The sequence below is a fragment of the Athalia rosae genome, chromosome 3 (genome assembly GCF_917208135.1).
Source record: "Athalia rosae chromosome 3, iyAthRosa1.1, whole genome shotgun sequence".
NCBI classification, from domain to species: domain Eukaryota; kingdom Metazoa; phylum Arthropoda; class Insecta; order Hymenoptera; family Athaliidae; genus Athalia; species Athalia rosae.
Genome location: NC_064028.1, coordinates 1,157,523 through 1,181,360, shown reverse-complemented (window position 1 = coordinate 1,181,360; position 23,838 = coordinate 1,157,523). Strand labels below are relative to the sequence as shown.

The 23,838-nt window shown below is 39.4% G+C and overlaps 2 protein-coding genes across 12 annotated transcripts in view; both read right to left on the bottom strand.

Moving 5' to 3' along the window:
- Window positions 1–155: 155 nt before the first annotated feature.
- LOC105685563 (putative zinc finger and SCAN domain-containing protein 5D) lies at window positions 156–8,330 on the bottom strand. Of its 5 annotated transcripts, none has more exons than XM_012399788.3 (3): window positions 6,631–8,330; window positions 3,031–3,518; window positions 156–2,938 (listed from the first exon to the last, which is right to left on the bottom strand). In XM_012399788.3, the coding sequence occupies exons 2-3, from the start codon at window positions 3,498–3,500 to the stop codon at window positions 1,672–1,674; spliced, it is 1,737 nt and encodes a 578-aa protein (XP_012255211.1). In that variant the 5' UTR covers window positions 3,501–3,518; window positions 6,631–8,330; the 3' UTR covers window positions 156–1,671. The 5 variants fall into 5 exon arrangements, with proteins under 5 accessions (XP_012255211.1, XP_012255213.1, XP_012255215.1 ...); XM_012399790.3 differs by having other exon boundaries at window positions 7,178–8,329; XM_012399792.3 differs by lacking the exon at window positions 6,631–8,330 and adding an exon at window positions 5,118–6,050.
- A 762-nt stretch (window positions 8,331–9,092) lies between these two features.
- LOC105685319 overlaps window positions 9,093–23,838 on the bottom strand; it is a 26,438-nt gene continuing 11,692 nt past the window's right edge. For 2 of the 7 annotated variants that reach the window (XR_007277653.1, XR_007277654.1), the window contains exons 6-10: window positions 18,486–19,782; window positions 17,930–18,097; window positions 17,768–17,819; window positions 13,012–13,090; window positions 10,660–12,904 (exon numbers count right to left, since the gene is read on the bottom strand). Coding sequence is in view for 1 of the 7 variants with exons in the window: in XM_012399796.3 (XP_012255219.1) it covers window positions 9,564–9,909; window positions 10,237–10,256 (366 nt within the window). In the remaining 6 variants the exon portion in view is untranslated. Of the gene's footprint in view, window positions 9,910–10,236; window positions 12,905–13,011; window positions 13,091–17,767; window positions 17,820–17,929; window positions 18,098–18,485; window positions 19,783–23,838 lie in introns of those variants that run through there. The other 5 variants (XR_007277651.1, XR_007277652.1, XR_007277650.1 and 2 more) reach the window with 4 other exon arrangements.

The window sequence follows — 23,838 nt, the reverse complement described above, 5'->3', positions numbered from 1 at the left end:
CTTAAGTAGAATAAATAACCATATTTATTTCATAAATTTTATGCTGTATTTCTATATGCGATGGAAAAATCTTTTATTTACAATTATGTTCAAACATCTTTCCATCAAAGGATTTTCTTTTTACTTCGTCATCGATATAAGGTTGTTTTTATTAATATTCATCATTATTTTTTTTTCTTGCGCGCTTAAATTGAATTATTTGTACCATCAGTAATTCCGAATGGCGCTTTCAAAAATATATGTACTTTTTTTTATCTTTTAATCCTACTTGCACGTTAGAATTACCTAAGTAATAATTCAATTTTAGCCGGCGACACCTTTTTTATTCTTCCTTTTTTGTCAAGTCATTTCTGTTTACCGCTAATATAATTACTTGTTATATGTAAGAAGTGAATGAATTTATACTAATTTTCAATCTAATTTACATTAACGTCCGGTCCATTTCAACGAATAATAAAATGTCATACATTACTTTCTGTTCTCAAATACGATAATCAAAATTTCGAAGAATGATATTTCAGGAGATTTCGTATCGTTCAACACTATTTAGCGAGACAGCGATACATGCGCGCAAATAGTAAACCGGACTTTATTTCTGGTAGTTTACAATCCTCAGAAAGAAATATTTGCAAAGAACGGAAGAGGAGGGGAAAAAAAATACAAAATAAAGAATTCATTGGTATTCATACAATGCATTGCTTTGTGAAAAGGAATTAAACAACACGTGCGAAAATAAATAAATAAAGATGGAGTTTTCTATTGGTGGGAGATACTTTTTTGTTACCTTAATTTTGATAATACATGGTCGCAAAAGTGATATAACATTGTCATTTTTACCCTTCTTTTTATCAGGATGAAATTTGTCATTTAATATCTTGCACAGCTAACTGTTTTACGGATCTGTCAAGTTCACGTGTAACTTAATTATGTGAATATTTTTTATGCAAAATTATTGTTACACGACACTTATCAGAAATTTTCTCCAATTTCTGCTTACACCCAGGCAAGGCTATCTTGATGCTATAAATGCACTACAAAAATGTCGTCGGAATTGACACTCGCTAGAGAATACAATTGGACCACCTTCTCGTGTAAGAGCCTTCTCGATGGCTGATCGTTGAGTGAAATTTAAAGTCAAGACTTTATAAGTAATTTCAAGTTTCGATAGACTTCAGACGATACTTTTATTTGTAAAGACGTCAACGATAAAAGTTATGTGTTAACATGCGTTACTCGTAATGTGATGTGTCAAAATATTTTTTCAGTATTGTTCAAGCCAACGATAGTGATGGTTGTTTGTAAATCATATACCATTGCGTCTGTGTTTCTGAGAATTGAAAACTTTGAATAAGTTTTGACTCTAAGTGAAAATTTTTCTGTTGACAAAGTCACCCATGTTTGAAGCTGAGATATAACAATATCATACAAAGCACTCTCTACGAATGAAAATAAAATGCTTGTTAAGAACTCTGTCTGTAATTAGAAGCTTCGTGTGAGTTGTTAGACTAGAAACAAACCGCGTGGCTTCAACGATGACTGATTTAAAAATTTTTAATATCTAGAGTCTCAATTGTTTCAATTATTCTGTACATTTTGCCTTACTCTTCCCTTGGCCTGCTGATGATTGAACCGAAAATACCGCCCTATTTGATTTTGGGCGGTAGGCTGTTGCTAATGCTGTTGTTGATGGTGCAGCATAGCCATGGCACCAGTTTCAGCCGCGGTTGGTAAAACTACCGTAGATTGTTCACTAACAGAAATTTGATGAATTTGGGCTTGAGAACCTTGACCAACTTGGATTTGAATTTGTTGCAATTCTGGTACGTTATTTTGTTGCTGTTGCTGTTGTTGTTGCTGCTGTTCCTGGTGCTGCTCCTGGTGTTGTTCCTGGTGTTGCTCCTGGTGTTGCTGGTTCTGTTGTTGATTTTGAGAATTGTCCAAAGTTCCCAAGGGTTCCTCTTTAACTCTCTTGGCCAGATGCGATCTCGCATGTTTACGTAAATGGTCCTTTCTATAAAAGGCTTTTCCGCACTCCGTACACACCTCAGTTTTCTGCCCCGAGTGTATCACAAAATGTAGATTTAGGTGTTCTTTTCGCTTGAAGCCCTTCATGCAGACCGAACAAATAAATGGTCTTTCCGGACTATGTCCAAGTTTATGCCGCTCCAAATGTTCTTTACGTTTTAATCCCGCCCCGCACATATCGCAAATAAATCTCCTCTCAATTTTATGTCCAATTAGATGTTGTTCTAATAATTCTTTTTCAGGGTACGCCATGTTACATTGCGGACAGCAGAACAACGTTGTTCCGTCTAAAGCAGTTGCAATAGTTACTTGACCTGGTTTAGGTTTCTTTGGCTTTGGAGGCTTCTTTTTATATTTTTTCTTTTTCTTGGGCTTTGTTCCAGGTTCAGCACCTTCGACGACATCTGGAATTATCTCATTGTCAGTTCCAGCTACTGTGATATGGACTGCATGTTCTCCAGAGGCAGTGGTAACTGGAACATCTAATCCTTCCACACCCAAGGGACTGGATTCTATGGTCGCCTCTCTTTTGATAGTCTCCGCAGAGAATTTCAAAAAGGAATGTAAGCTTAAGGGTAGCGTACTGGCAGGCAGTCTAGACAAATAGTCTGCAACAGTGGATCCAGGTGTTGCTAAGCTTTGCCAACTGGCAGGCATGGAAGTTATCAATTCTTCGTTGCTTTGATTACCCTGGTTTTTGACGGTACCTCGTTTTATAAGCGCTACCGGAGTTGTACCCTCCTTAACATCTTCTTTAGATTCTTCCAGTCCTTCCCTAAGTATCAAATCCTGCGGAATTTGTGCCACAACAGTTAGGCCTTCCGGAGCACCAGGCAGATGGACGGTTTGTTGAATCGTTTGTTGCGACGTCGTTGTCACAGCCGTCGCGGTGCTTTGGGTGGTTTGATCAGACCTGTAATAACAAGGGTTTGATTTTAGCTTAAGACACACCAACATCTTGCAAGGCGTCTAACTGAACTCATCTACCGAGTATCATCTACTTACGTTTGCGTCGTAGCAATGGTATTCTGCGGTTGAACTTGAATTTGAACCCCATCGGCATCCTGCTGACTGTAGGCAACAGTCAGGACGGTAGCTGCTCCTTGTGGGAATTGTCCCAATGATATCGGAGCCAAATGATACTTTGGTTGATCCCCGCTATTACCACTCTGGGTCACATTAGGATTGACAACTTGGATTTGCACCGTTTGCTGTTGCTGGGTACCATCTTTTCCAGGGACAGTGATGGGTAAGCTGATGATTTGCGGCTGTTGATTGTTGCTTCCTTGAGCAACGGCAAATCCGTTAGGATCGACAGGTCTCAGGTAATGAACTCCACCTTCTCCACCAGACAAAACCCCAACAACTTGACCTCCGGTGGTTAGATTTTGGGCAAATTTTGCAGTTGCAAATTGGTGCACTGTTCCCGTGGGTAAAGACCCCGTCGTGAACCCAGGAAAGGGTGTGAAATTCATTTTGAACCGTTATCAGATCTGGAAATGAAAAGAGCCTGCCGTTAGTATTCAACACGTGAATAAGGTACATGGTAATCTATGTACAATCTTGTTGACCCGACAACTAAAAAAATCATCAATGACATTGCAAACGACAGATCAACTGACTACCTTCTACAGCTTTATAAGTTTGACAAGGTACTATTGGTGAGTCTGACGATGCATGTCATCAAAGAATGTCTATAAATAGTGGAACATAACCTCAATTTGGAAGAACAACGAAATTGAAAGAAATCCCACAAAATTGATCGAAATCAGAGAAAAAAAAGATACAAGGTAAAATGTATCAATGGTAGCATGCATAGTGTTGGAAAATTGCATATCAAATTCGCTGTGAGCGAGTACGAAGACCTAGACCGAGGGTAACCATAATTATGAAATGCATCCAGAGATGTTCGTCGGAGATCCCTACTTCTCAAAAATCTTTTGAGTTCCCTAAAGTCGAGTCAATCGCATTTGGTTCGGTCAATCCTCCCGCCCCCTCAGCCCTGTTCCTGCCCCCACTCTGATCACGGTTTCCCCCCGGTTTACTCGGGACTACACGACTACACCACCTTGCTAGTTGCTGGCTGGGCGCCCCTCCATTTCCAACTCTACCCCTTCCCATCCGAGTCGCGTCAATCGTTCGCTTCTGCCTCCTGGTCCAAAGCGCAGCGTACGACTACGCCGATTTTAGTTTTTTATTTAGATTCTTTGCTTTTTGTCAAGGCCTCTTCCTCGAAATGGAGTCCAACCCCCTGCGAAATTCGCTTTCAATTGATCTATCAGTCCTGTAGATACCAAAGACTCAATCATCAACTAGCCATTCCACCCAATATTACTTGGGACTAGAAGACTTGGTTCCCTCATCCCCTCGGCGTAAGATCAGCGGAATTCAAGTCACATCGGCGAATATAATCATCAACGATAAGAAGCCAGAGCCTTGACCTTACGATAGGATTGCCAATGTCATGACATTGATATCACGAGCTATGGATTGAGTAGATGTTCCATTTCGAGTGGGGGTGTGTGTCATGGTGTTGAGTAGGTAGAGAGAAGAGGAAGGGAGGGTGAGGGACAGGGTGGGAGGATATCGCCTGCTCGGTACCTCTTTGGCTAGTGGCACGGGGGATATCACCCCACTCCAACGAACAACCCCGTGGGGGGGTTAAAACGAGGGGGAGAGGGAGAGATATAGGTGGGAAAGAAGAGGGAACACCACGCGAAATAGAACTCGCGGGAACGACGCCGTGACGGGGACTCCGATCCACGGGGGTAATGGGGTAGGGGTGACCAGCAAGAAAGAAGGGAGCCCCTGGAGAGGAAAGAGATCCTAAAGCGTAAACCGGGGAATTTGGTACGAGGGAATGGGAAATGGGGAAGCGACTCCAGGAGACAAAAGTGGGACGTCGACGTCCCGCCCTTGATCGCTGCTACTCCTGCTCAAGAGATTCTTCTCCTGCTTCTCGCGGAACAACAAACTACGTAACAAAGAGGACGATCAACTTGTACGAAATACCAAGGCCAAGGTCAACCATCGAAGTAGGAAATTGAGATTAGAAAATAAGTTAGATAACGATTAAATGAGTTATGTCATACCCAACTACAGTGGTAATTCATTTCACAGATACACGAATACGTAAACTATACCGCGCAACTACACTACGCAGAATAATCGCTATTTCAATTTCATTTATCACTGCTTGACAAATCCTGCTACGTGGCAACACCAGATATAATAGCGCATAAAAGACGCGGAGAAGCCTTCGGTGTTTGTTTCGATTGCCAAGAGAAGCCTCTACTGATTGCGAATACCGAGGACTCGAAATAGAACCGAATGCTAATTTTTTCAGATAAACCAACGCGAATTTGTTCACAAATTCTAGCTCATATCAGTAGAGGTAAAAGCAAAGCGGTGTCGTAATACGAATGTGACGCCAGAGGCCGGAAATGACGTGGTCTCTTACAATAAGAATGCTATACCGGACGACGCAATGGCGGAACGATAACGAGAACGGCATGACAAAGCGAGATAAAAATAGGCGTATCTACGACTCGAGTTCTGCAATCATCGGAGTCGATTTGTATCCAAACGGATACAATTATGAACGAGATATTCAGCTCTCTACACACCGAATGAAAAAGAGAAGCGAGGCTATTCGCCATCGGCTACGCGGCGCCATCATTTAGCTTGGAAACAGCGTCGACGAGTCCAATGGAGAATCGCTCTGGCTTTTTGTTTCTATTCAATTCTGTTAGACAATTGTTCGAAAGCGAGTAAGATCGCAGGGAGGGTAATTAGCTGCGGTTAAAAATACAGAACGGGCATGAAATGGTGGGCAACAAATCGGAGCCGTTTGGGCGTTGGCTTGGGACGCCTTGAGCGAACAAAGTCTCAACATACATATGCGAAGAGAGAACAGGCAACACCGAACAAAACGCAGTGGTGCCGGTTCGCTGCTCTACCGTTTGCGATAGGCGGTTAAAAAGTCAGCCATTATTGAAAGTTGGATCGCGTAGTTCGATACGCGTCGATTAACGCCGAGGGAATAATGATATCGTCTTGGTACGATCGGCGGATGAATCGGAAAAGCGCGGAGGTCCGAGACGACTCCTTCTCGCACCTTCTCGCGCGAATCTCCCCGCGGTGGAAGCGGACCCGGGGGGAATCTCGATCTCGTTGGTATTTTTTCTCGTCGAATATCCCCACGTTGGGCTCCTCGAACGGTAGGACAGAAGCAGGCAGCAGAGGCAGAGGAAGAGGAAGGTAGGCAAGAGCAGCAGCAGCAGCGGCAGCAGCAGGGCTGTTGTTTACACCCCCACTTCGTCGGGTTAGAAGCAGAGAGATGCCTCGGAGGGGCCTCGGAGACCTCGGCAGGCAGGCACCCACCACCACGCAATTTCCAACCCCACCAAGCTCTCAACCACTGTCCGTACTTCTACCACCCCACCAAACCCAAAGGCAGCGAGCCCGAGCCGTCAGCAACGGCGAGACTCTCGCCGCGACGTATTTTAGTATCTTGGGGTGGGTGCCGTGTGACCACTATTTCGCGGTTTCCTCGCCCGCTAGTCGAAACGCGTTAGTTTCTACAAAATTCAAGCAACGACTCACCGCGTCTCCGTATCACCAGAATAACACGCACACCGCCCGCGTCGCAACGGACATCGCCGACTGGAGGCAGTTTGTTTCACCGTCTGGATTAATATATTCTAACCGCGTCCGTCGCTTGCCACATAAAATAACACTGTTCCCATGCTCGGTCTAGTTTACCGCAGCGGAGCGACCGAGCCACAAGGATAAAGAGAAAATAAAAAATATGTACATGTATATCCGTATACGTGTGCTCTCGACCAACTCCGGGACGGGGGCGCGACGGATTGACGACGACTCAGCAGACGTGGGAAGAGAGAACGGTGAACGAGGAGTTTCTGTATTGTAACGGGAATTTGGCGATTATTATCCGCCGGACTGACCGCGGCTCGGTTCCGTTCAAACGACTATAAAATAAAGTAAAGCGAGAACGCACGACGGCCGTTGAATGGCCGGTGGCCACGCTCAACGAGAACTACCAACTCGACTGGAAACTACGTTCGACAACAACTCCTTGCAGACACCCGAGAGGAATAAAACGTTTCACACGCACGTCCTACTTACTTACCCCAGGGTTTTGCTGCAACGCGACCGACTGGTTCGAATCCTTCCTTCGTCCAGCACAGTTAAACGGCGACACGACTACCTTCGTTATGTGCCCCGTTCTCGATATTCACAGAACCAACTTTCTCATTTCTACGCGGTTAAAGCCTTTCGGACGGACTCTCGCGCTTTTCAAGCGTTCACTGCTCGCTTCTGTGTCTGCTTCTTTGCATACGTCATATAACACTTGACCACCTTCAGGGCCGTGCGAATTCCGAATCTTATCACCTGGATAATCGTCTCATTTTATTCATTTTCGATAATTGAATAACGAATGCTCGTCGAGGAGGTTTATTCTTTTGAATTAACTCGGTACACTACACTATACCGCGCGGTCAACAAGCCTCTACGATGTCCCTCTGTAGGCCCAACTTGTTAGTCTCGACAAACGGGGAAATGGGAATGAAGAATTTTAACTAACGGTACATAGCCGCTGGCCTGCTGCTGCTGCTTGCTGTACGTTAAAACCAAACTTCTTACCGTTGTTGGTTACACGCAGCACGTAGCAATGTTCGTTTAAACACACACTTCGATTGTTCCACTGGTATTCCGCCAAAAAAGGGAAAAAATTATTTTGCCCAACTCACGACACACACGAATAGAACTTTTGTGTTTCGTTTAATTGTTTCTTCTAACGAACGTTTGAGGTGAAGCACTCCACTTTTTAATCGCAAAACTCACTTGATGAATGGGAGACACTAGTATTCATGCTACATCGTAAACAATCGGTAAACAAATAGTTATCTCAATGAATGCTATTAATATTCTATCGAGAATTAATGATGGCCGCCAAACCGTCAGCGCGCGCAAGCCAAATAATGGATCACTTTTTTGGATAACTTCTTGAAGAACATCTATGGAGTATCGATAAATTTTTGTACCAATTATCGAACGTATTCAACAAGATTATTATACAATTTTGACAACAAACACAAAAACACCTGCCCTATTCCGACTACCTCCAGCTCCGCAGCTCGAAGCGACACTGACGTGCGCGCGCATCTATCGAATTATTTTTTTTTTCCTTCTCTTTTTTGTTTCTCTGCTGTCTTTTGTTCAAGAGTTAGGTTAAGTCGAGATATCGAATATCGAAACGTTTTGCGCACGCGCCAATATGACGAAAGAAATTGCTTATTTAAAAATTGTAAATCTCGTTTCGTATTACGAATTGAAGAATTTCAAAAGTTCCAGCGAAGTTGGCCGGAATTCAAATAAATTTTGTTCTCATGGAATGCTAATGCATGTGCCAATGACGCAAGGACGCAATGAAATGAATTTCTTTTTGTATCTTTTTTTCAGTAATTTCAGAGACATGCTGTCGGAGTATACCGAAAAGATTATCTTACAAAAATAATTCCTGTCTTCGAAATTAAAACTATTTCACATTATGAAAAATTCAAATATTCATTGGTTTGGGGAACAAATCATAAAGTTTTACAAAAAAGCATGGATATGAACTCACAGGTGATGCCAGAGCCTCGATGTCATTTTATGTTTACCTGAAAAGTTGCAGATCCAAGTTGATCGAAAAAATCTCGATTGGAAACGAGTGTTGGTTGCTAATGTGACTGCGATGAGGTCATCACCGACAACAGCATAGTTAAAAGAAGGAAAACATCAACCTTCACATACATATAGGTAGATGTGAATAGGTAGGTATTACAAGTAATTGCTGTAAAAAATCACAAATTGCTTTGGAAATTAAAAGTATGATAAAACCGTCCAGAATGCTACATTCGCCAAAAATAACAATCAGTAATGTAACTACCACGAACAATCATTTCAAGTGACAAGGTAATTCGTTATGCTCGAATTGACATTCATTCTCACAATGAACTTATGTGACAACTGAAATATCAAACAAATTGAACTGTGATACGTATTTTGAAACTAATTCTTTTGCTTTATTTACTTTTTTTTTGTATGTTTCAATAATCAATCTTAAAATAGATAATAATATAGTATTTAGTTATGCATTATCAGTCAACAATCGATGGCGATGAAAAAAAATAAATATATAAATATATTTATGATACAATAATTTCATACTGACACGCGGCAAGTTCGATTGATCAAGATCAGTTCAATCTCATTAATTCACCATTAGGTACAGAAACCAGAATACGTTAATAAAAAAAAATTGTATCCTGGCTGAAAGTGATTACTAAAGTTGATTATTGTATTATTTCACAATGATTTTTCATCCTAATTCGATTGTTCTCGTCTAGAAATCGTACTACGTTGATATGCTACATGAGATTTTTTTTAATGACATTATAGCTAGAGTTCACGAAAAAAAAGCAGGCAGAATGAAAAGCGAAGTGCGACACAGATCAATTAGAAATGAAAAATTAGTATGGCTCGGACGCTCTTTGCATACGCTCCATGTACAAAGAATAAAGTAATTTGTTATTTTCATAGTAGAATGGATTATCATTTGCATCTAAATCTGGTCTGTAATCAGCAGTGTACGAGCTTCTACTCGAACTGAAACCGTCCAAAGATGTCGAACCCTGTGAGGGTTCGGAATGATTTGGTGATGGAACGTAGCTACGATTTCCCCATTCAGAGTCCATCGTTTCTTGGGATGATTCGGGGGTTGGTAATCCAGAGAAACCATTGATGTGAAGATTGTTTATCCTCTTGCTGAGAGGCGTAAACTCTCCAGCTTCATCTTCTGTACTGCGTCCTCGTTTTCTGCAAAAACCAATGGAAGATAAAATTTGTAGATAGAACCCTGGATTTAACGTAAACATAGCTCAAGAATAAACTTTGTGAATAATTGATATCAACATTCAATTTCAATTAGTGATTGGTAAAACTATTCGAATAGTCATTGGGTGTTACTTACTCTCAAGTTTCATGATAAAAATTCAAACCAAGTGGATAAAAGATTAATACGTGAACATTTGAATAGCGAAATATAAAATAAACTAAATCCTACTCTATTTAAGAAGTTTTGAGTTGACTTTGAAAGGGAAAGGTTATATCATCGTGCCATGATTGTAACTAATGATAACTAACCTGTTTGCCTGTGTCATCATGGAAATTGATATTTCCCTACTTCGAGTATGCGTTAATCTTATTTTAACACCAAATCCATATTCCTAGAATGTCTCAATCTTTTTTAATTTACAGTAATATTTCAGAAGTTGATTCAATAACCAGACAGACTGGAAAACTGGGGATGACAAAAGTATGTGGACAACGAGGATTTTCAATTTTTTGTTGCTGCTTTTAGTTCTAACTGTTAATCATTGATGTCGTTACCTCCTGCGTTTTTCAACAAACCGAGAATTGAATAAAAGTGCATTGTCGTACGGTGGCGTCATCTGGAAAGAAGACTATTCAAATGCACAAAAGTGGCTTTCAATTCTGCATTTTGACCGACTCTGCAATTCCTTTGATATTCAAATCGCAATGACCATTTTTCGAATAAAATGGAATTAACAGAAATTTAGCTTATTATATGTATTCGAAACCATTGTAGACAAGGCCTAATCAATTCCAATCCAATTTCCCATCAATACAAGTCCCACACATGAAAAATTATGAGAAACAATGATCATCTCATCGTTTTATAATTATACGTAACAAAAATTGAGCTATTAAAGCCATGGCATAATTGACAATCACCTAGTAGGAAATTCATTAGAATTAAATTAGAAGTAATTAAAAACCAACCTTCGGTTTCGCTGAGTATTGCTACAAATACGATTATTGTAAAATCATGGGGTAGAATCATTTTGTCAGATATTTATTTTGCCTCTGATCCTGAACACGTATACGGAAACATCCAAGTGTATATGAAATGTCACAATTCCGAAGAGGCTTCACGCAGTTAATTTCATTTAGCTCCACATCTGGTTTAGATACGATACGTCGTACGGCACCATATGTATTAATATCATAATCTAAATGTCCTTGTCTATAGTCCATTTACGCTTATTTACAAGCCTAGATATTGTACGTTCAAACTATCGGGTATAAATTCCGTTATCTATTTTACGATTCCATCGATTCGTGAGAAAACCATCGCCGGGTAGATGATTATTGTAAAAACTCTTCTCTTTAAAGTCGATCTAAAACAAGTACAAAGCTGTATTCAAAATTGATCGTTGCTATATAATGTGATAAATTCACTTTCAGTTAGATCCTGTTCAAACATTCAAATTTCAATAGATTGGAAATTTTATTTCTGTTGGCAAAAGAGAAAAAAATTTTCATAGTTAATCTTTTCATTGCACGGACAGCTCTTTTGAAAAACAAGACAATCTTGATTAGTGACGTTAATTAACTAAGTTATCTGTCAAATATAACAATCTTGCATAAAAAATTAATCGGTCAAGTTGTATGAATCACGTCTTTAATACGTGTAGACTATACCCATTTCACATGTGTAATACATATAATTCTGAGTGAGTAACGTTCGATGTATGCGCGGTGAGATTAAAAAAAATCTCCCGGTCGTAGTACGAGCGCAGGTGAATCATTCTCAACGATGATCGAAGGTGGAGATCAATTCTGAGTAAACTCAACAGAATACTCCGGAGATCGAATGATTCACCATCGACACCCGCCTCCGATAAATGACCGACCTGCACAGAGGCGGTTGCGGCATGCTGACCGGAAGTTTGAACTGATATAAACTTTGGATCGTGTATATGTCACGCGATAATGTGTTAATAACGGCGAACGTGAATTTAGAAATCTCGTTCCGTACCTACTTTGCTTCGCTTCCATATTTGGTAATATTCAAAGTATGTATTTGTTTCACTTATGTAATACATTGCAAATACATGGTGAGTCGCATTCCGCCGATTTTTTGTATTTTTCTTCGTTTCCTTTTCACTGGTGATAATGTCCTCACACAGTATCCGAGAGTAGTAGAATTATTGTCGGAAGATAAGTCGTTTGTCCAGGGCTGGCTGTTTATGTGGCAGCAATTGCAAATGTGTGGAAAAAAAGGGGGGAAAAAAACTCGCATGGCATTATCTATGACTCATGGGACCCCAGGAACCCCGTACCGAAGTCTCAGAGTATTAGTCATGGTGGTGCAGTCTGGTTCCACCGATCCCGAGAAATTTTGTCGCTCGTCTACGCGGAGAAAATATTACTAATGTGTTTAAAATTTAAAGGTACCACAAGACGTGACTAATGCTGATTTAGAAATCTGACAACTTTTTTTTTTTCGACAGGTATTATTCACGTACATAAAATCTGAAATTTCTTCCAGCAAATTACCCATCTCTTTTCGTACTTCAGCGGTTTGAATAATTCTTGATGGCGATAGACAATTATATTCAGACATTCAAAGATCGGAATTTTTTTTTTCTAATCTAATTTTTGTCGGAATATTTCCATGCACACCAGACTATGATCTTGTTCCAGCAGTCGTTGCTGATTGTAAGAATTGATAATAATATAATTCGGTATGCAAAGTGTCCTTCCATTTTAAGAAGCGTCGCTGTCGATTTTTTTTTTTCCTTTTGGGGGGACAAAATTGATATAATATGTGTGAGTGTTATGCTCCCATATTTGGAAGGCCAGTTCTTTAGTGTCCTGAGAGACCATATACCTCGCCAGAATTTACTCTCACAATCAGCGAGCCAAGAAAAGGCGCCACACAATCGAAAGTGAAGGCGTTTTAGACGGCGTCGCCCTCGTATTTAACAGACGCGTAAGGTGAAGTCTGCAGACGCTCCGTAATAAAAGTTTTCGAAAACAAAAAAGGAGACATTTTATTTTATACCTCAAGAACGGTGAACACGTATGATTGAAAATCAGAGATTTTCGTACCTCAATTATTCCAATTTTTCTTTTTCTTCCTCGAAAATTCATTGGACTCGCTCTCGCCGAAAAATATTGAGGCCCTCAGCTGGTCAACGAATTTTTGCGCCCAACCGAGAAATTTCATTGAAAAAAAAAATAGATTATTTTTCTTTCGACGATTCGGTGTACGATGAGGTGAAAAATATTCTATGGCTTCTCTCCGATAGAAACTCGTCTCTACATAAAGTGACCTAATTGCCTTTGAAGAAACGCGTTACACATCGAGGATTCATACCACATTATAGACTGCACGATCGAATTTCCGATCTTACCCGACAAAAATAACGTGAGAAGGTGAAAAAATTCTCACCTCATTATAATAAAATATTATAACCGATCATCTTTCATTTGCTGCTGGATGTGTATAAGTTTTACAACAAAATGGTGGCGCTATTTTGTCGATGTCCGAAAGATTTGAAGTCGGCAAATTTTCTTTCAAAGTAACAAGGAATTAATGTACATTATTATTACGTATATGGATCGTATTGAATATGTCAGCGGTATTAATAAATTTATAAAAATTAAACGAGACATCAATTTGTTATAGATTCAAGTCAAAACATGGCCGCTAAATATGGAAGATGACACGTCGAACCCTGACATGCATACTCTTATATGGTCGCATCCTTACCCGCTTCTATATTTGGGTTCTATTCTTCGTTTGGAGTACAGACGTTATGTATATCATCTAATACCCGTTTCTATCCGCATTATATACCACGTGATTGAAAAATTAAAAGATAAAACACCTTCCAGAAGTCGTCCGATATAATTATGCATTTTTAAATAATTCCTCGGCATATTCGTATAATTGTCACGACAATTGATGTTTTGCGTCAACGACGTCCTATTTTTCAACATTTTGTTTAATATACCTACATTATAACGACAACGTTGCGCGAATAATACGAAAAAGAAAAGAAAAAACTTGATGATCGAAAATGGAAATATTTTGTATGCAATGCATGAATTATTATCTGAGGTTTTTTCCCTATTCGAGTCAGAAAAAGGCAGTCTTTCCTGTGTCGAGGATGTGTAATATCCAGCGGATGTGTATACCCAACAATATGTAGATAAATATAAATAAACTTTAGGCAGACAAATCCGCCCGTTCATAATTAATTTGTAACATCGTCTCTATAATTTATACATATCGACCATTCCACGTCAAACGAGCCACTTTTTCAAAATATTCTTTGAACTTGATGAAACTTTTGCAAATACGTTGATTAAATTAAGTTGGGAATGAATCCAAATCGAGATATCCTTGATTTTTCACATTTTCGACCCATAAATTGGCCATAGGCGATCAATTTTATAGATAGAGCGATTTGGCTTTTAGATTCTGATTCCTGAGATCAAATTACATAAGAATAGCACAGAGAACCCCATGAATAAATGTTGATTTTTGGGCCTGGAATAAAGTTTATTAAAAATGAACCGTATGGCACTTTTCTGACGTATTTCGACCTCAGGAATCCGAATCTGAAAGAAAAATTGATCTATCTCTAAAATTGACCGAGTTATCGACAATTTTTAGCTTTTTGGGGTCAAAAATAAAAAATTGATTTTTTAGTCTATATTAATGTAATTTGAGCTCAGGAATCCAAATCTGGGAGAAAAATTGATCTATCTACAAAAATGACCGAGTTATCGCCGAATTATTGCATTTTTTGGCATAAATTTGAGGATATCTCGAAGGGAAAAAATCGTAGCTCAATTTGGACAACGGATTCGTGTTCCTGAGGTCAAAATACATAAGAAAAAGGCCATACGATCAATTTTAAAAAATAAAAATTTTTGGTCAAAATTTGAGATTTTTCCAAGGGGTACCCCTTACGATTTTTTCAAATTTTGACCAAAAATTTTTATTTTTTAAAATTGATCGTATGGCACTTTTCTTACGTATTTTGACCTCAGGAACACGAATCCGTTGTCCAAATTGAGCTACGATTTTTTCCCTTCGAGATATCCTCAAATTTATGCAAAAAAATGCGATAATTCGACGATAACTCCGTCATTTTTGAAGATGGATCAATTTTTCTTCCAGATTCGGATTCCTGAGCTCAAATTACATTAATGTAAACTATAAAATCAATTTTTTATTTTTGACCCCAAAAAGCTGAAAATTGGCGATAACTCGGTCAATTTTAGAGATAGGTCAATTTTTCTTCCAGATTCAGATTCCTGAGGTCAAAATATGTAAGAAAAGCATATTAAACCCGAATAAAAAAATGATTTTTTTTTTGCTGGAAAATCGAATTTTTTTTTCGTTCTTCAAGAGTAATCTCAGATGTAATCAGCTCAAGAATCCAAATCTGAAAGCCAAAATCATCTACTCATGCAATCGATCGAGTAATCATCAATTATTCGCTGTTGGGAGCAGAAAAATTACAAGACATATCGTGTGATTTTAGTCGTAGACCCAGTTTGATTCTTCGCATGGGTCGAAATATTCGTATTTCTCAATTCAGCAGCAAACCCGAGTTTTGCTGGAGTCAGGTAGCCACGAGCGAGGGGGTTTGTTGTGGGGCGTCACCTCTGCTCAGCCCTGAAGGTGACGTCTCACAACAAAGCGCTACGCTGCTGGCTATCTGACTTCAGCAAAGCTCGAGTTTGCTGGTGAATTGAGAAATTCGAATATTTCGACCCATGCGAAGAATCAAAGTGGGTCTACGACTGAAACCAATCGATGTCATATGATTTTTCTGCTCCCAACAGCGAATAATTGATGATTAGTCGATCGATTGCATGGCTCTCAGATTTGGATTCCCGAGGCCATAATACGTGAGAAAAGTGCCATACGATCAACTTTAAGAAATAGAAATTTTTGGCCAAAAAATTAAAAAAATCCAAAGTAATACTCCTTGAAAAATTTTCCAGATTTGGATTTCTGAGATCGAAATTCACAGAAATATAAGATAGAAAAACTGTTCAAAAAAAATTTGTAATTCTAGCCTGAATTTTGAGAAACTTCACATGGTTTCTGATCCCCTCAAGACGTCAAAAAAGTTTCAACAAGATGAAGAATTTTTTGGAAAAATTGGCCCGTTTGACACGGAATGCCCCATGTATGGGGTGGTCATTTTCCACTTGAGGGAATAAAGAAAAACCCAAGCAAAAAAGTAATAAAGAGCGAATAAATAAATTGAGATAGAAGAAAAAGACACGATGCGGAGGATATATAATTAGCAAAACTATATGTATAGTGGGCGTTAGTTATTAAATTAATTAGTCGTAGATATGTATGAGTATAATATATGTGGCGATGGTATTACGATTAGGTGAATTAGAGCGAGACTTATAAGGAATTAAGGTGTGCTCTGCACAGCTACAAAATATATAAAACATACGTCGAACGATCAAGTGGTTAATACCAAATATGGAAGTTTTATGGAAGTGTTTAACCGCGCGAGCCGCGTCGAACAATATCATATAAGTATAGGTAGTTATACATATCAGTTGCTTATTTTGAAAATAAAAAGCAGCAGACTACTTCGCCTGCGTTCGATAAACCAGACACATAGCGTCCGCATGATCAAATAATAAATTTCATTGCAGGCGCAAATATTGTGCGAAATATATCTGATATCGAGCAAACGATTATTAAATAATAGATAATCGTCGCGGGTGATGGTGGGGGGGGAAGAACAAGTCAGAAATCAAAAAGATTCAAGTCCCAGTAATAAGAATTTCCCAAGGAGAAATTGTTACGTGCCGAAGAGTCATTGACTCCGTGATGGTTGAATTTTAATTGACTCCCCGCTACTTGTAAACCACAACCTGGCTGCAGCGCGAGATCTTTTCGCACCGTGCGAATCAAGGCCAAGTTTGCAGTAATACCGAGTAACGATGTGAATTTAACTCACTCACACTTGACGACAGTTCTCTCCAATTGTATTTTTGTACCGCATCTCACAGTCGTCAGTTATTAGAAATTCGGGATTCTTCGTTAAAAGGATCAGGAATGAGTGATCCAAACGGTCGCTCAATTTTTTCGAAATCTGACGAAGATCAGCAGAAAAAAAAAAGATACCAATTGAAAGCAATGCTGCTCTTTTTCGTTTCCATGTGCGGAGTACAAAGTCGGAGCAATTTGAGCTTATCGACGCGAGTCTCATGATAATAAATCGTTGACGCATTCTTTTTACTGTAGATACTCGATGGTAACTGTAATTTTTTCTGAAATATTTATAAAATACACGCATGTACGTACGGGTATACACATGTAGTATACCGTGCATTACGTACGTGACCAGCGATTCGGTCTACGTCTAGAACATGTAACGAGTCTGGAATGTTCTTCACCGTGCGCCGATAGAACGAAGAAAGCTGAATTATATTTCCGGACCATCAGGAGCGTATGTATTCAAAGGTACAGGGCCGAAATGTCGTTTTTTCTTTTTCTTTTTCGTTCAACTTTTACAGATTCCAAAGAATATTATTTTTGACGCGTTGCATGATTTTTTTCCCTACAAAAAATTGCTCTATACCGAAGCACAGAATTTCATTATCGGACACCACACCGTTGGGGTGAATCACATACGATTGGTATAATTGTGTCCACGGACGGCACATAAGTCTACGAAGCTATACGTTCCTAACCTGACCCAATCTAATCCAACCAAACCCCGTTTCATAGCTGAAGCGAATAAAATCGATCGAGAGAAAAAAAAAAAATTAGTATTCGGAAGTGTTTCCCTCGTTTCCTGCGTGGGTTTACCTTGTGTCTCCGATGTCTCTCTGTGTATTTACATTCCACGCCAAATCTGCACCTAGAATCGGAATTGTTTCAGAAATTGATCAATCTTCTTTTCCTTTTTCTACATATCCCTGAAACCGGGATTCTGATTATTGAGAGAAAAAATATTTTGCCATGAAATACCCCGTACGTAGTTTCACCGAATTCGAAGGGTTGGTGGACTCTGTAGTATATGGAGTGAGTCATGGTGAGCCACCCCCATGGTTGGGCGTGGTGCAGAAGCTCTTCTATGTCTCGCCCCATCGATCCTTCTCTTTTTCCCCCGATGTCCCTGGTGCACCAGGAGCAGGACTGCGTTACGTGGAATACACACACACAGTTATACATATTTGTACATTATGTACACATGGAATATGTACCACATACAAAGCAGACCGAAACTCATATCCGATTCCTTATGGTCCGTATTTCTCCTATTCAATTATTATACAAATATTTATTCGGGATCACAATAAACGTAGAAAATTTATGTAATATGGGTACGCGTATAATACATCACATATCGTATGCATACTTATGTGGGAGAAAAAAAAAAAAAACATAAAGCAGCATAGGTATAATATAATACACATCGTCTCATGTCTTAAATCATGTCCAGGACTTCGAAGCTTTGGAAAATTTATGTCATGTGGTGGGGCGAGAAAAGTATAACGGTTAATTTAATATTCCTTCGCATTACCTTAATTAACACGCATCGTCGGTGCAGCAGCAGCAGCAACAGCAGCAGCAGAACGATCAGAATCAGTGGGAACAGTTTTAGGAATTCGCGATCAGAATACGTACGTTACAAAAATATTGAATTTTTTTCTACTCGTCTAAGGTCAACGGAACTTGACGATATTATTTAATCGTATGCTAACGGATGTATAATTATAACTGTAATAAAATTTATAATATCATTGATCACGTTTGTTTAGTCTGTCTGTAAAAAACATGAAAATATATACAAATATTTTTTAACGATTTGAAATACGTGACTGAATAAAATTCGAATAGAATCGCATGAAGAAAAAAAAGGAATTTTGAATATCCACGCCCGTGTATTTGGACGGTAAATTATAACGTGAGAATTTCGAATGATTTCTACTCGCAATTAGCTGCACAAATAATCGTAAATTATACGTGTGTGAGTACGTATACGTACAACGTAAAACTCGAATCAACTGTATAGTATCACAAATAAATATCTATACTGGATATAACGATAAGAGAAGGAAACAAGTATTCCGTACCTACAGCTGATGCAAGTACGTACGCACGAATGATATTTCAATCGTGCAACATACGGAGATTAGAATCTCCGATAAAAATCTTGTTTGGAAATATTTTTTCGCTATCAAATATAACGTAATATACCCGCGTCGGTACAAACGGATCACATTATTGAGAAATACCCTCTCACAGGTGTTTGGGAAGTATGAACATAAGTCAGCGTTCGAATTATCATTTTCATGTACAGAATATAAGTGCGCAATCGTGCGAACGAGTCGAAAGAAAAAATAAGAAAAATTTCAGTCGTCGCGTATCGCGACGCACTTTTTATTTCATATGTATGTACGTATGCATATATGAGTCTCTTTCGATTCTGCACTGCTGATCTCAAAATTCTATACCAATATTACGTGCATAAATATATATTTGATATTTATGTACATGTGGATAAAATTATATAGAATTTCCCGTTTTTATGCTGTACAGGCTTCTTGAATCCGTTTCGTATTCCTCATGGATCGTCCGGCACAACTTCCGGTTTCGTACAGATCGAGTATGAAGAAGTTAATCTTTTTTCTTCTTCGTTTTCTCGTTGGTATTTCTTTTCTCTTTTTGTTTTTTTTTTGTTTTTTTTTTGTTTGTTTACGACATTTTTATTCGTGTCATTTTTTGTCGATTGAGAGAAAATAGAGGAACGGAATATGTGTGAGGAAAAAAATAATACTTGTGTGACGAAGAAAAGGAGAGGCCGCGAACGGACGAACCTGCAGCAGACAGAAGACGTCATTCGAAACAAGCCACGCGGCAGTGGATGAAAAAATAAATGGATAAAATTGGAAAAAAAAAAAATTGGAAAAGGAAAAGAACCGACTACATATTCTAACCGGAGATGGTCTCGTGAAAAGAAACGAAAAGACGCTTAAAGTTCCGCTTCAAGACGGATGAAAATCTTCACTCTTATAAGTAGATAGGTATAATAGGTGTACGTTGTACAAGGTGTTGCGCGTATATAAATTTATCTTATCGTGATATGAATTTAATCGGATGATATTAAGTAAGTTCAATCAATTGCGTGTTATCGGCGATCTTTATAATTGATATAAAGAGATTGATCGAATTATCGGAGATAACGAGATATGACTAAACACCTCTACATTACTGTCGGTCATCGTTGGTTTTTTTCCAATAGAACATCACTTTTTTTCATTTTCGAATCTTATACCAACAGCTTAGGTTTCACGTCTAACGTCCATGCGTGCAAATATACGCCCCACGTAAACTGGAGTAGCTACGAACCGCCAATGAAAAATATCGTGCACGCGTATCGGGGAAATCGGAATTAGGCCCGACAGCAGCTGATGCAGGGGGTAGGTATGTATTCGTACATAGGAAGTAAAGTACGGACAACGTCAGCTGACGTACCAAACTATTCCCCGACTCACGATCAGATGAGTCACGTCATCCAAGATTCTATGGAAACAAACGTAAAATCGATATCGCTGTTACATATGTGGGTAGGTGTGCTGTGTGTGGAAAAGAATCGGCGAGGAACGTTGCACTTTTCGGTGCATCTGTGTATTACTGCACAGCATACGAAACTCCGATCAATTCTACGAACTCGATGGTTTCTACGCTATTTTTATTATAATTCGATCATTTGAATGGTCGGTGAGAATTGACTTTGCGAATTGGAAAAATTTTTCGAAATAATCTCTATAACACGGCGAATTGCATTTTTTGATTTTTTTTTTTGCAGCCTTTCCAATAATCCCTGCTCAGATTTCACATAGATGCACAATGCGCATTGATCTATACAGTTATGTGCTATACCTATACATACCGCAATTCAGAGTAGGTATATGTAACGACGTGCGCACTCCAAAGCGAACAATGAATGACTCACTTCTCATTTGCAGCTTGCAACGACTGTTACGGCGAAAAATCTCACGTATGTACAACATACACGTACACTGCATCTGTGCAGATTGCAGTGCATAGTCACTTTTAGCAGTAGAGTGTGTAGAGAGAATAAAATACGGATTATATATCCGTAGGTTGGCATACATAAAATTAGACCTACATGGAAATGAATGAGCACATATGACGCTGATTGGAAGAGATCAGATTAACTAATTGCATGAACTGTAATAAATATAGGAAGTGAAGTAGGAAGAGAAGAGAAAAATTCGATCCCTGGATCGTTCGTCATTAAGACTAATCATCAAAATAGGGAAATTTAGCTGCGTCGAATGAACCAAAGAAAATCGATCGAAAAAAGGGCTGAAATAAGAAGAATAAAAAATAAAGAAAAACCCGTTCAAGGGATGGTAACGAGGACTTTTTTTCTCGGTATTAAAAAAAGGAAGTTTGGTCCCGAGTTATCGTCAGTCTCCTCATGAATGGGAGACGTTCGAAATCGATTTCTCGTATATTCCGAGGTACGTCTGCAACTGCGTGCAGACACGGCGAAGGCTAGTCGTTGCGGAAGTCAATTCAAACATCTCTTTGTATCTCGGCATATCAATGTAATTTTTATCTCCCTTAAACGTAATTGTTCCTCTTTGGTCGGAACAGAGGGAGATCCCAGTTTCACGTTCCCAAGGAAAAATGTGCGAACCCCGATGGAGAGGATTATTTTTTTCTTCATTTTCTAAACCACTCGCGACCGGACACGCTCGACGATATGCGCTTATCCTGTAAAGTGCAGCGAGGAACTCTGGAAAAGACTTTACACTCGCTAAGGATATAAGGAATCGAGAATCCAGTATTGCAGGTATAACGGGGCGACAGGTGGTGAGCAGGCAAACCAGACGAACGAGGTAAGGCCATAAACGAGAATACGTATACAACGTACAAAAACTTACACAAGTAGCGAACGCAGTTCGAAGCAGGTTTTTGAATCGCCTTTATTCGCGCTCGTCGCCTCGTCGTTTTCCTCTCGGATTCTCATCGTAGATGGATCCCCTGCTATGCAGCTCCTCCCGCTGACGATACTCCTGGTCCACGATCCATTCGGTTCTTCGCCAGAGATCAACGCACTTCTCATAATCCGTGTGGACTGAAGCCTGTTTCGTACGGAACAAAAAAAACTTCCTCTCTTTCTCTCTCCCGCAATCCCACCAAGGTAACTTGTAAGTTGCGAATTGTTGTTGCCCCAGTTATATATCTTCGCCATTCAGCAATGTTTCTCTCACGTTCGTTTATTCCAATTTTTTTTTTTCATATCATTTCAGAGACTATAGTTCAGATTTGGGTAATAAAATGAGACGAGTCGCGGAGTGATTTCCGATCATGTAACGGAATAAAATTAGGAAAATTTACATACAGATAGGGGACGATGAAAATATCTTGAATAGCTGTACAAGCCGATAGCAAAGAAATTTATATTTTATTCGGTTCGAAAATGAAAAAATCAAACTGACGTAACTTGATTTTTCGATGGAAAAAAAAAAAGACGTTTTGTACATTTTGAAAAATCTTCCAATGGAGCAGAAAGATTATTGGAAATCTGTATCACGATGTAGTTTACTCAATGTAATCGTTTTCGTGAGTCACATAAGAACGAGTTTTGGTTCCTGGAGCGCGTCGAATTATCGCGGAATTTTTTTGTAGAAATTGAGAAAAAAATATACACGTACCTTCAGGTGTAGAAATTGAGGAAGTTACTTCCTATCATTGATTTAACTGAGTTAGCGTAAATCGCTGATAACATTACCTCGAAAACGCGCATTTATTAAAAGTCGAGATTCCGAACCATCCGATGGAATTTCAAGTCCGGGTAAAAAACGATGGCAGACCTCGCGGATCCGTGCAGTTACCAAGCGAACGGGGAATTTCACATTATATATATATACCGCAATCCTTCGTGCCCAATGAAAATTCCTGTAGGATCTTCTACATCTGAATTGCAAATGATTAATCACGCCTGCAGTCGTGTGAGATGTATCCGTTCGTTTTTTTTAATCCTTTCAATATTTCTCTTTTTCTCACGACGCGGGCAGGCCCTGAGAAACTTTTATATGTTTGTTCAATCGCTTCCGAGCGTTTGACGACGTCTGCAGTTGGTACATGTAAGAGAATTCGTTGCAAATGAAGGAGTGGAAGGCGATCGCGCGTAGAAGTCTCGAGTTGACCGTGAAGGCGACGCGCATGACCTCCAAACGAACTTGAACTTGTAATATCTGGAACGCTACAAGTCCCACTTTGGGCTGGCAACTCGCGAGCATTGAGAGTAGCTGGCTATACGTAAACAGCCGTCCCATCCTCGATAAAACGAAAATATATATATTTATTCCGTGTAGAAATCGATCGCGAGATGAGAGTAGAATTTAATATACCCCGTGTTGGTTCCGCTGAATCTGGTGATTTTTTTTAAATCATTTCGCTGCTGCACCCACCTTCGAAACGACCATAGGTGTGCTTCGCGCGGGACGATGGCTTCCTATCCGATTTAATGAGGTTTTTATACGCGTGTACTTGACTTCGATCGCTATTGGACGAAGAGACTGTAGACACCGCGAATTCGCCTGGTCACGCGATAAGCGTCATCGACTATTTTTCTCCTTTTTTTATTTTCATCCAGTTAGTAGAATGCGTACTATTCTGATACAAGTGTACAACACACCGGGAGCTCTTTCGACAATTCCTAATTCGTACCGGAAACATTAAATAAAACATGGAACGAACGTTCCACAAATAAATTCATATCCGGTTCCGTGAAATCGCTGGTTCGATGAACCGTGTTACATTTTACGTTGTCGGTACCGTACGCATACCTATATAGATTTCGCTCAAGAGATGAACTTTTACGAAACAGCTTT